This window comes from Diuraphis noxia, unplaced genomic scaffold, assembly GCF_037042655.1.
Source record: "Diuraphis noxia isolate RWA-SAM2 unplaced genomic scaffold, SU_Dnox_SAM2 contig0004, whole genome shotgun sequence".
NCBI lineage: Eukaryota > Metazoa > Arthropoda > Insecta > Hemiptera > Aphididae > Diuraphis > Diuraphis noxia.
In genome coordinates, this window is record NW_028301714.1 from 62,769,557 (window position 1) to 62,782,991 (window position 13,435).

The following is a 13,435-nucleotide window of genomic DNA, read 5'->3' on the forward strand; positions in this document are numbered from 1 at the left end:
TGTGTAGTAATTGCTCTTGGCTGAATGGGTTCTTTTGATACTTGAGTTTGTATTGTCTTCAAATGCATGGGTGCACCGTTATGTTTGTTCACAAACGGTATTTTTATTTCTTCTTGTTCGATCGTTATTGTCACCGTTTTCTTTCCAAAATCAATTTTGGCGTTAAATGCCTCAAGGAAATCGTTACCAATTATCCCTCCTTCATTCAGTGATGGTACTGTGATGAATGAGGTTTGTATAATTTTTTCATTGATTGATATTGGAATTAGCACTTGTCTATTTACTTTTATCGCTTTGTCCCCAATCGCGTTATGAATTATCATTCCCATTAATGGAAGGGTTGGTGTTGATTTATCAGATTTTAATATTTCAGTCTCATAATCAATGGATATTGCACTAATTTCGGCTCCAGAGTCTACTAACATTTCATATTGTTTTTCGTGTATTTTTACGTTTATGTAAGGACAACCGTTTTTTTCATCGCTTAGTTGAATTTCATAGTCCTCATCTTTCGTCAGTTCACTTGCATTGACTATTGACGTTTCATTACCCTTTTTTTTGTGTGGCTGTGACTCACAATGCTGTTTTCTACATGAAATTCGTTTGATTTGATTTTTGGAAATGTCGGGATGTATGACTATTGGTTTTCCGTTTCCATAGTCTCCCTGAATTCGTTTTTTGACATGTCTTCATTCAACTCTTCTTCGCCTTTGTCACAATCTGACTCGTCATCCTCATTGATGTGTGCTGATATGCTTTTAATTGTTTTTGTATACTGTTTTTGTGTATTTGTGGCGGGAGTATTATCTTGTGTTGTGTGTCGCAAATTTGCTTGTTGTGACGGATTTCCTTGCGTGTATTGGCTCGTCGGACCCTGTGACTGGTTGTAGTTGTATCGGTTATTACTTGCTTGTGCTGTGTTATTATTTGTGCGGCTGTAACGATTATTGACTGTGTGCGCTGAATTGTTGTTTGAGTATCTGCCTGTAGTGTTTTGTTGTATGGTATTATTTTGTTTGTTATAATTATTTTCCAATTCACCCAGTTTTTCCCATATGGTAAGGAATTTCTTTTCCTGAGTTGTATGGATATACGCTTGAATTGCGATGGGGAAGTGTTTGGTAATTAGGTTAATGGCCTGTGTTTCATCCATTTTTGGTGAATCTAGGTATTTAAGTTCGGCCATCCAAAAGTGGAAGTGTTCTTGGAAGCTTCCATTAATTGGTTTTTTTCCTGCCTCTGTGCATCTTATAAAAATGTCCCATTGTCGGTCTTCGGAAAAGAAATGCTTTAAAAATAGTGACTTGAACGTGTCTTCATTTGGCGTTGCATCTTTGACCATTCCGAACCATTTTGCTGCTTTTCCCTTCATGCAGTTTTCAATTATAATCATGCGATCTGTGTGTGACGTATTTTTATGTAAAAAATATGCATTTAATTCTTTTAAGAATTGTTTCGGGTGTTCGTTAGGCTCTCCGTTGAATGTAGGGGTGGTCAATTCAACGTTACTAGTCCTCGCGTTCGTGTCATCCTGTTTTATTGATTTTAACGTAAGTATTTCTCTTTCTCTTTTTGCCGACTCCACTGTAATTTTGGTATCCGTGTCGTTAATCATTTGTTTAATTGTGTTCGTTGCTTCATTCAGTTCTGCTGCCAGATTGTTATGAGCTTCTATTTGTTTGTCTATTGTGTACTGAAGTTGCTGTATTTTGTCCTCCAGCTCCTGAATACGCTCTGTGTGGTTTTTTCCCATCTTGTGTAATTCTCTATGTTTGTTGAATTCTTGATATCGTGGTTTCTTGCCACTAGTTGGGCGCCAGTTGAAACGGTACTTTTTAAGGTATTTGTCCGTTTACTAATGATGTGAACGCTTTTGTTTACATGTATGTAATAATTCACTTTTTTATTTCTATATAATCATATATACATAACAATACTAGGGAGTGGGAAACTATTTCCCATTAAATTTATACAAAATGAAAGGAGATGGTGTTTATCTTACATTAATGGATGGGACAGCAACTATATTAGGCCCGCTCAAGTAAGTGGCGTTTATTATAATCACTGTCCGGATTATGCGAAGCCTAAACAGGCGCGCTCGGGGGGGACTTGTTTTATTAGGGTTGTCCTGAAAAGGACAATTTATATTGCAGCGTGTACGCCTTCTGCTTGTCGGTACCTTCTCCGCGTGTTTGATAGGTAGATTTGTTCGATATTCTATGACCCCCTCACTGCTGTTTATTCCGCCCGATCGGGTCTCTATGTCACACGGGTATTGCGGTGGCGCGTCGAGTACCCGCGTCGGAGTTCCGGCCTAGACCATTCTCCGACGTCAGATATAACGAGAGGTTACCGTTGCGTTACTCCCGTGGACATAGAGGGATAGGCAACCAGCAATGTTCTCACTTGTTGGTGCGCTGGAACGTCGTTGCTCGGGATCTGCTTAGTTATTGTTCACGATGGGTCGCTTCTCAACTCGTTGGGACGCTGGAACGTCGTGGCACGAATTCGGCGAAGTCACCGATTCGTACGATCTGTTTGTGGCGATGCTCTAAAAGAGTTGCACACGGGATCGTACTTGTTCACATTCGGTTGCGCACTCAGGCGTCGTAGGCCGGTGATAGTTTCGTCGTTAGACCGTATGATCAAACTGTGGCGATGCTCTAAATGAGTTGCACACGGGATCGTAGCGGTCTGTGCCCACCGGTGCACTTGAATGCTGCGTGTCGGAATCGGCGTGGTAGTTGAATCGTACGATCTGTTTGTGGCGATACTCTAATAAGTTGCACACGGGATCGTACTTATTCACTCTCGTTCGGGAACACTGACGATGCCGTGGCCGGAGACTGCTTCGTTGTTAACCCGTACGATCAAATTGTGGCGATGCTCTAAAGAGTTGCACACGGGATCGTATGGGTCGTTGTCCTCAGGAGCTCTGGAATGCCGCGTATTGGAATCGATGTCGTCGCTGATATTCGGATCGGTTGGTTCACTGGATTACTCCTCTTGATGTTTCTTCGGTTCTTCTGTCTTCGTTGGGGTTGAGTTGAAGTTTGAAGAATGAAAGAGAAATGTGTCTGTTCCGATGAATCTTACTAGTCTAAGTACTACTATCCGTACCGACTAGTAAACTCATCTACTGCCGTGCTGCGTGTTGTGTTTTCTTTCGTAATTGATTTGATGATATCACCGTAGTTTTTAGGGTTACGACCCTGGGGAAAGTACTGTTGCCTTCGTCTCGATTTCCCCTATTCGTTGATGTGCTTTTTATGACTGCCAGATGACCGGAAGTACTTATAACACCTCTCAAAGTCCAAAAAGCGGTGTTGTGCTTACGATCTGCCCTGTGATTGGCCGTGTTCGTTCTCTACTGTGATTGGCTGTTGGACATACGAGTTGTTGGCTCTGACCAGAGCCTTTTTATGATATAGTTCCGTTTTACGTTCTGTTACAACGCCATACCCCTTACTGCTGGAATGCTGCCGCGGTGTGTTCAGGGTGATTTGCCCCCAAGCACGCTCGCCTAAAAGCATTTATTTAAATTCTGGTTGTCGTAAATTTCAAATAGGTACACTGGACCCACGGGAGCACACAAAAGCAGTGAAAAAAATTGCGACAACTACATAGTCAGTGATCAAACCTTATCACCCCTTTCAAACTATGACCAAACCTCCTCGGTGGGTGTTTAGCCTAAGAGGATTTCATATTATTATATTTTCAATTACCAAAGATAATATTATAACCCACAGTGATAGTGGTTTAGAAATAAAAATAGATTTAAATTGTACTAGGTACAGCAAATAGGTATCTATTTAAAATAATTCTCAAACTTTTTTTTTTTATTCTACATGATTCGTTATTTTTTTCACAATATTCAAATGATCACAGCTATATAATTTTATTTACATTGTGTTAAATATAGATTATATTTGTGTCACTAGGGACAGGTGGTAGCCTATTATAGTGGCCGCCCTTGTAATTAGTTTCCCCGACAACTGCACGGATAGTACTATTTCGGATTCGTTTGTAATTTGTGAAGGATAAAATAAATAGTATATTATTACCTATAAATGCGTTGAAAATTGTGATATATAGTTTGCAAATAGTTGACACTAGTAAAGGCCTATAAATTATCCTTAGTGCGTACATTTTAATAATTCAGAGATCACGTGTTAAAATGTTGGTTCAGACGCATGATATTTTCAAACCAAAAAAAAAAAAAAAAATTTGCTTGACTGCTTAATAATTTATATTTAAATGGGAAAAAATATATTTGAACCATCACAGGATCCTCTATTAATGGTATAAAACATATAAATATTTTATAATATAGCCATTTAGAATACTTGAAAATTCCCAAAAATCACTATTTTAATAAATGACTAAAAAATGGGATAAGTTTGATTGGTGAATCAGCTTGTATCTGCTCCGACAACATCCATTTCGTATTAAACAGTGCACAGTTTTTAATGGGGACAGTAAAGTTGTGCTCAACGCCCATCCTTCTTCGATAATACAGTTAGGCTGCATATGGTTGTGTTCGATGGTTATAAAATAGTAGAAATAAAAGATTGATTATTGTATAATATATGGTTAACGATTAATACATGTTGTGTTTGAACGTGACAGCGCTTACCGGTATATATTATGGTTTAGTGAATAGCGGACAATATCCCCCCTGACATTTTCCCCCCGACTGTTTTGGGCGTAGTAGGACATTTTCCCCACATTTTTTTTTTAAAGTATTTTATTGAATAATATAATATTATTTATTATCTAATAAGAAATTATTTATTTTTTTAATAAAATATTATTTTTTTTCATAAATTTAATCAATTATACTATAATTTACTTTATACATTTATACTATAACTTAATTTTTTTTTTTCATAAATATAATAAAACGTAAAAAAATTATATAAGTATAATAGTCTAAAAATGTCGACATAAAAATGATACATTTTGTAAAAAACATTTAATTTCTGATTCTTTTTTTATACCTAAGCACATATTTTGTAATCGTCTTTCATATTTATTTATTTTTGGTAATAATTTATTAATTGCCATTGAATTTGACTTTTGTAGTGCTTCAATGAACATCCAAATATTTGGATGCTGAGTTTTTACCAAAGTTTTAAATTTATTATTGCAATCTTCACTTATATTATTTGTTCTACCTGTGTTTTTCTTTGTAGCATTTATGTACATTCCATACATAATAGGAAATAATATTATTTTATATAAAAATAATATTTTATTAAAAAAAAAAATTCTTATTAAATAATAAATAATATTGTATTATTCAATAATAAACTTAAAAAAAAAAATGGGGGGAAAATGTTTCAATGTCAATTTTGCGTACATCACACAGGAAATCGATACAATTTTAAAACGATCGTGCGTGCTTGATAGTTAGGATATCTGCAGTATAATATGTGCATAAAATATGATTTCATGACTCACTCGTATACAAAACAGTCAATTTCATTGAGAAGTCGATCATTAGAAAATGCATTATTTGAGCTCTCGACAAAATAATAGAGATTAGCACATCCCTTGACCCCGTGGGAATAACCCGAATGAACACTTCAAAAGAAATAACTACAGACTTAAACTCTCATATTATCCAAAATAATTTAACAAGATTTGTTGATTTTTCTATACTAAATTTAATATAACATTCAATAAATATCGTCTGACATTAGTATTTCGATATTCACTTTTATAAAGTTTTCAAATTTACGATTATTTAGATAAATGATAATTTAGGTAAAACGGTTGAAAAAGCTTAAAAAAACATAACACACTGGGCATTTAAATCGTTTAAATGTTTACCTCACATAGTGATGCAACTAAGGAAGGTATAGAGTGGGCCTAGTCACCCTACCCTGACTAAGATTTAGTCTCCCAAAAAATCCCTTTTAAATCAATTTTAGAAAAACACCTCATGTGAGTGATTTTGAGTTCATAGCTTTGTTAAGACGGCAGTAGCCCTCTTCAAAGTTTTAACACTACCTGTACCTTAGACCACACATATTATAATATTATATATTATTATTGAATTCCAATTGAAACAACGTCTTGTATTGTTTATTAGTCCAATACGCTTACTAAATAATCTTTCACATTATAAACTTTAGTCATTCATAAATTGTTATTATAGTTTATATAAAATAATTAATACATTTTTTTTCTTTATGTTTACTTATTAATTATTACATACACCAAAAAAGTTTTAGTGTCTTGACGTTTTGTTTGAAATTACGTTGTAATATTTAAAAACTTACTGTTAAATCTTCACTTTCATAGAATCATGTTAGCGGTAATTTCAGAATTCCAAGAAAAAACACATTATTATATGGAAACCACTAAATAGCAATTATATTGGTCTGTAAAATTTAAGTTAATCTTAGAACCAAATATGTGATATTATATGATAAAATTGATACGTTTTATTAAACTTATCTTCTATATATTAGTTAAAATAAAAAAATTACAACATAATAATCTTTAATTTGCTGAATATAATAAAATAAACAATATTTATTAAATCCATATACATTTGTTAAACATTCTTAAATATTATTTTAGAATACTGAATAATAAAAAAAGTTTACATTTTAAGATTTTTATTTCAAATATTAATTTGCAATATGTAATAGTATAATGATTGACAATAAATCAAAAAAATTAAAAAAATTAAAAATTATTCTAAAAATGAATTTGTGACTGAAAACTTAGTTTAATTAGTTTGAATAAGCTCGTAAGAATATTACCCAAAATATTAATAATTTAAAAGAAACAATATATAATCAATTTACCTAGTTAAACGGTAATTTTTTTACCTATGTATGAAGTTTAAATGTGTAATGCAAATAAAAACCTAGAGATCAGACGTGATATATGTTTATATTCTCTGCTCATTCTCCATAGAACTTATCACTAATTCTCAAACACCTGTTGCTGTTGGACAAGGGTGATAAAATGTCCGATGAGGTGAAAAAAAGATTTATAAGGATCAACAGAGGTCAGTTGTTGGAGTCGAACGTCAGTGACGCGACTGCTAGACCATAATAGGGGGATTATAAAATCCATTGACAGTGTTTACGGCCGAACCACATTACACAGTCGACTTGGTTTAATAACTTTTTTTTTTTATTTCCAACTTCAAGAAATAACACATACCTGCACGAGTTGTGTCCTTCTTAAATAGCAGCCTCGTAATAAATACTTTTAAAATTGTATTTATGATACAAGTACAAATCGGAACTTGTAAAAAATATAATAACAGTATGTACCTATATAATTTTAATTTTTATACTTTGTAAATACAATTAAAATTGACACCGATAAATGAAACAAAATAATATACTGCAACAAAAAAAAAGAACATAATGGTTAACAAAATATTATTATAAGTGTGATATTAAACGAAAAATAACTTCAAAATGAAAAAGCTTAAAACTATTTTATGTTTGTGCATCCTAAAAATAAAATATATTTTTCCATTTATATTGGTTTCCTGGAAATATTTTTCCACCCGATTTATTTTTATGTTAACAAACCATCAAAATATATACATATATTATCTTCTCTCCTGGCTACTATGTCATAAACCAATTAAATATTACTATTATATTTTTAATATTAAAATTATGTAATTTATAATAACTATACATTGAAATTTAACGTCACGCTCTGATCTAATTCCTATAATCCATTGTAATATGCAACCAATTAGTTGGTCTGTAGAGATTTGTTAAATGTTAAATGTAAAAAATTTAAAAGATTTAAATTGTAGATAATGATAAACACAAGTTATTTCTGAGTAATGCGAATCAATTTTTTTTTTCAGATGCAATCCCTAATAAAAATACATCCATTAAGAATGTATTTTTTCTTTAATACATAACGAAAGATTGTTGTTATTTCAAAAACTTTTTAATTTTATCTATTTAATTGTACATATTGGAAAGCAATTTAATTTGTGATTAATCACATGATTGATTTAAAATTATAATTCACATTGAAAACAAATAAAAATAACTATTATATAAATACTTAAATATTGATTAAATAAATAAATATATAGTTATTTGATTTTAATCATAAATAAAATAATATACTAGGTAAATATCAAAAAAATAACCCGATGTGCCGAGTAATTTATATATTATATATATATATATATATATTTAATTATGAAAAGTATCTAGATAAAAGTATTTAGTTTTCAAATTTAATATAATGTAACATATATGTCAATGTCTACGAGTTACGAATTAAAACTTATAATAAACTTGAATTTTTATTATACTTCTAACTTTATTGAGATTTTCGTTGTTAAATTGTGATAAGCATTTAATCATACAATTTTATAAAAGTATTAGCTTGAAGATATTAGGTATATAATTTGAATTTCATTTTAAGTTATTTATTAAAACGTAAAATATGTACATTCCCTATACCAAAATAATAATGACTTTGGGGTACAATTAAATGTCTGAGTAAATATATTCATGATATAAACGTTATATAAATCTTTCTATAATCATATTCAATTAAAATAATTTATGTTATCAAGTATTTAAATGTCGATATCTAAAATACGATTTAAAGACAGAAATAAACATAAATTCGTTTAAAATACAAATATTTAACAATGTTGTAAATAATTGTGTTGTTTGTCATACAATCGCATAAAAATCGTCAATTTATTCAAATACTTGTTTTTCTGAACCAAAAAAAAAAAAGTATTTGATTAATTTTCAGTTATTTTAATCCTTGAAAAATCATATATTGAGTATCGACTATAATATTTTGCCAAGACGTTTACGATTAAATTTTGTCAAAAATAGCTATGTTGCTTACTGAACTAAACTAAATAGTTGACAATGTTTTTTCTTCAACTTACAGTTTTTGTAGGATTAGTTTTATTTATTCTTATATCTAAAAGGAAGAAACTGATTTTAATAATGTCAAAAAATAAATAGTTTAAATTTCACTAATTAACTATGATAATATAATATAATTTGCTTTTATTCCATTTTCAAACTAAAAATGAAATTCATATATAATAGTAATATTATACCTTTATAATAATATTAATGTCATAATAATAACATATTATTATAGAATCAAAATCATTAAGATTTATAGACCTCATAATTCATTTTGTCAATAATGATTTGTATGATAAAATATGTAATATTTACTATTTTTCATAAATTATGTTTTATTGGTGATATTTGTATTTGCATGATGATTATAAATAATAATTATATTTTTAGTGACTGAAACATTAATGAAATAGTACGGACAAAGTACCCTAAGGCCGAAATACACAAATACATAATGGAAAATATGTACAATAGATCGTTTAAAAAAAATGTTTATAATAAATACGATCAATTGTATTAATAAAATTATTGTTACAAATTAAAATTCAATTTTAAATTTTAAGTTAAAATATATAATCTTTTATCAGAGGTACTTATTAAAATAATGAACATTTACATAAAGTATAGGTATGATTCCTATAAGTCATAAATATATGAATTTAGTATCAATGTGAATTAAAAATAATATATTTATGTATTGATACTGTCAAATAATTATGAATTAATCAAAAAAATTGATAAATAATAATAATAATTGAATAACTGAGATGAATTTTTGCTTAAATTAAATAATGTGAGTACTATCAATAATTATATTAAGATATAATTTTAGACATATTTGAATATTATAAATTACTATTTTACGATAAATAACATGCAAAAAAAAATACATTTTTTGTCTAAAGATATAATATTTTAATCTTGTGACAAACAGAATTAGTCAATTATATACTATCGCCAATTATTATTTTTTGATTCTAATGATTCAAATCACAATATGTCCAATCTTGAAATTATGTGTTATGTCGTGAATAACAAAAACCTCTAAACTGGTCGCATTACCATAGGTAGTATTTTTTGTTCATGTATAAACAAATACATTTTGACACACATTAATATGATACACTGCGTACCCAGCATAAACTTGAAGTGTATTATGTTAATAATATTGTTATTATACCAACATAGGGCATTAAAATATTATTATTTAATTAATTATAAAATGTTGCAGCTTATATTGTGTTATTACAACTATTTTTTTTTTTTTTTTTTACAATTAATTGCGGTTTATGAATTTTAAAATTAATGACAAAGATTATTATTGCAAGTATATATGAATACAAATAAAAATAGAAATAGAAATAGAAATAATGTTATAAGATCTTGTATATTATATGTCCTTGGGTAGTCGAGGCCGCAGACTTCTGTTGAGGGTTTTTTTTCTAGGTGAAAATATCGAGCACTGACCAAGTTTTTTAGATTGGCGTAAAAGTTTTTAAACTTGGTTTTGTTCCATGTGTTTAGTAAAGTATTATATTTGTACATATATATTCACAGAATAATTGTACAGTGAAATTTTCAAGGCTGGAATATCCTGCTTATAGATATTAATTTTTCCGTGTAATCACAGAATTTTTTGAAAATTATAAAGTTTATGTTCACAACACATATGTATATGTATATTAAGCGTGCTTAGACTCTTAATTAATTGCTCAAACGAAATATACATCGTACATGCACATTACCACATCATGTGTGGTAGGTATGTGTAACATTATAATAAACAAAAAGCATATACATTGCTTATATTTATAATGATATCCATTATTATAGGAATATACTATGATCCTGCGCATTAACCAGAAAAATTAATGTCTTTGAGTGAAAAATTCCCACTTGAAATTTTAATATCTCCATGTATAAATGTGCTGTAATTATACAAATGTATACTACTTAGTACTGGTGATACAACTCATGATTAAGGGAACTGTGTTAAGAAGTTTAATATAGGGAGAGAATCTCTATCGTTATTTTTTTAATTAATGTGTTCTTGTAAATAATGAATTCAATGCTTGTAGTATAGTTTGTTTTTGTGAGCTGTAAATAGATCATTGTGTTGGTTATGTGAAATCAGAATCAAAATATTCATCACAATAGTTACGTGCTTACCTCATAAGTCTAAATATAAGTTGTCCAAATTTAATTTTTTTTTCAGTATCAGGTAAATTCGAAATATATAATCTATAAAAATACATAAAACATTATATTATATCGATCTTCCTTAATTTATTTGATTGAATTATAGGTCCATGATTTTATGAACAAGGGTTTCAATCAGTGAATATTGTTATAAAAAAATATATTTAAAACATTGTACTGTTGCCAATAATGATAAAGATTGCACATTTAGATGGTATAGCGTAAAATAACAGTTGTAAATTACTAAAGATATTGTGTACCTAAATTTATGATAACATCATTATTGTATAAATATTCATAAACTTGTATCGCAGAGGATTTTACAGTATCTTGCGTTTTTGATAATAAATAATTTAAACAAGAGTTAATACTAACAGTGTATTATAAAAATCTATTGGTATCGAACTGAAAGTATAAACAAAATGAAAACAAAATTAAATTAAATAAAAATTCTTTAAAAAGTATATGAAACGTGTACATATAGGTAGAGTGAAAATAAATAGATACAAATAACTAAACTATTTATTTTTTTAAAGCGTAAGTGATGGTTAAGTATAGAAATGTACATATCATGTATCGACAAAAATTAGATTAGTAATATTTCAGTGTAAATTGGCATTTCCTAAAATATAAATGATAAGAAGCTGACTCATGTAAATGTAATGATTACATAATTATTATGTAAATTAAATGATTGAATTAAGCACTATAATACAATATGTTAATATATTTTTTCCAGAAAAAATATTAATAATTAGTTAAGTTACATAAAAAAAAGTTAAATTAATTGAAACTATAAAACAAATATTAATTTGAACAATTCTCCGCACCGCGCGTGTATATATACAGGGTGATTTTTTTATCGAAGAACACTCATTATTTATATATTATTATTAAAAATACACTTTCCTATAAAAACATATTTAAAAAAATATAAATATATATATTAAATTGTACTTAAAAATAATGAAAAATTTAAAAGTGTATGGTGCATCATATAAACATTTAAAGCCGAGCTAAGTCTCACATACACTTCTTTGTTCAAACCTGTTTATAAGATAGTGACTGGGAGTATATGCCAAGTGGAAGAGCACCACACTCTTTTAAATTTTTCATCAATACATTTTTCATTATTTTAAAGTACAATTTAATATTAATATTTATATTTTTAAAATTTTTTTTTTTTTAATTATTTTTTTATTTTCTACTTTTTAGTTGAAAGTAAATTTTTTTATTAAACGTTTATCATACATATATTATCATGCAACGCTGTTTTTTTTTTCGGCGAGTAATGGTTAGGTTAAATGGCAGCGAACTCGACGAACAGCAGCAGTGATACGAGCGCGCGTGATGAAAAATTTAAAAGTAAAGTTAAAAAATTTAAACAATGTTGATAATATATTTTTTATTTTTTTGGTAGATGGTAGTTGTTATGGTTATATTATTATATTATTATACCTTTACTTCCTCGGAGATGACTTTGCACACCCGTCATCGCCTACCTGGAGGTCCGTGTCCCAAAATGACAACGGATTATTGTATTGTCATCCAAGACCAAGGTCTATACCAATTTTCCGAATTTTTCATCGTCAAAAACTGCCTCAAATTGAGCGCGCAAGGTTTGATTATAGACAAATAGACAAACAAACAAACGTGAAAGTGACCTTAAGAAAAGTGTGTAAAAAGCAAGACGTTTAAACAATTTCATAAAATTAAAATTTTCGAAACGAATTATTAACTTACTGTTACCAGATATTAAACGATTATTCATTATAATATTAAATCAACTAAAAATTACATATCAAAAGTTATTTTACTAAGCTGTACATTTAATCACAATGTATATATATTGTATGTTGAAGTTTTTACAATATCAAAAATACAATAACCACCAAAGTGTAGGTACATGATTTTAATAGCATTATTTGGTTGAAGTGACACTAAACGAATGGGGTAAAGGTTAGAGGATTATGTTAGGTCGAATGGCCCCGTTAATCACGATAGGGAATTCGTTAAAAATGATAGCTATTTTATGATCTGATTATTTATGTCCCCGTATCTTTAAACAAAGAATGACGTTAAAAATGAAACAAGGTAAAATATAATTAAGTAATTTAACTAGTTAGATTCCATTAACGTCTTTGATGCAAATGGTGTCTGAGGAGGGGGCTTCTACTGAAACCTCCGAAGAGATCACACCACAATACTACAGTAAGAAGGTTGTACATAAGCAGTTAAACTTGCACACGTCATAATGTGGAACATAGACTTAACTTAAATATCAATGTAAATTGTGTTTAATATTGAAATGGATAAAATAATTCATTGATCTCTGT

General features: G+C 29.1%; 2 protein-coding genes across 3 annotated transcripts in view; both read right to left on the reverse strand.

Moving 5' to 3' along the window:
* The window catches only part of LOC107165238 (FMRFamide receptor), a 153,012-nt gene that overhangs the window by 54,472 nt on the left and 85,105 nt on the right, over positions 1-13,435 (reverse strand). The window lies entirely within an intron of this gene.
* On the reverse strand, positions 622-3,448 carry LOC149056321 (uncharacterized). Its single transcript, XM_089226758.1, has one exon. The coding sequence runs from the start codon at positions 1,751-1,753 to the stop codon at positions 638-640; it is 1,116 nt and encodes a 371-aa protein (XP_089082884.1). The 5' UTR covers positions 1,754-3,448; the 3' UTR covers positions 622-637.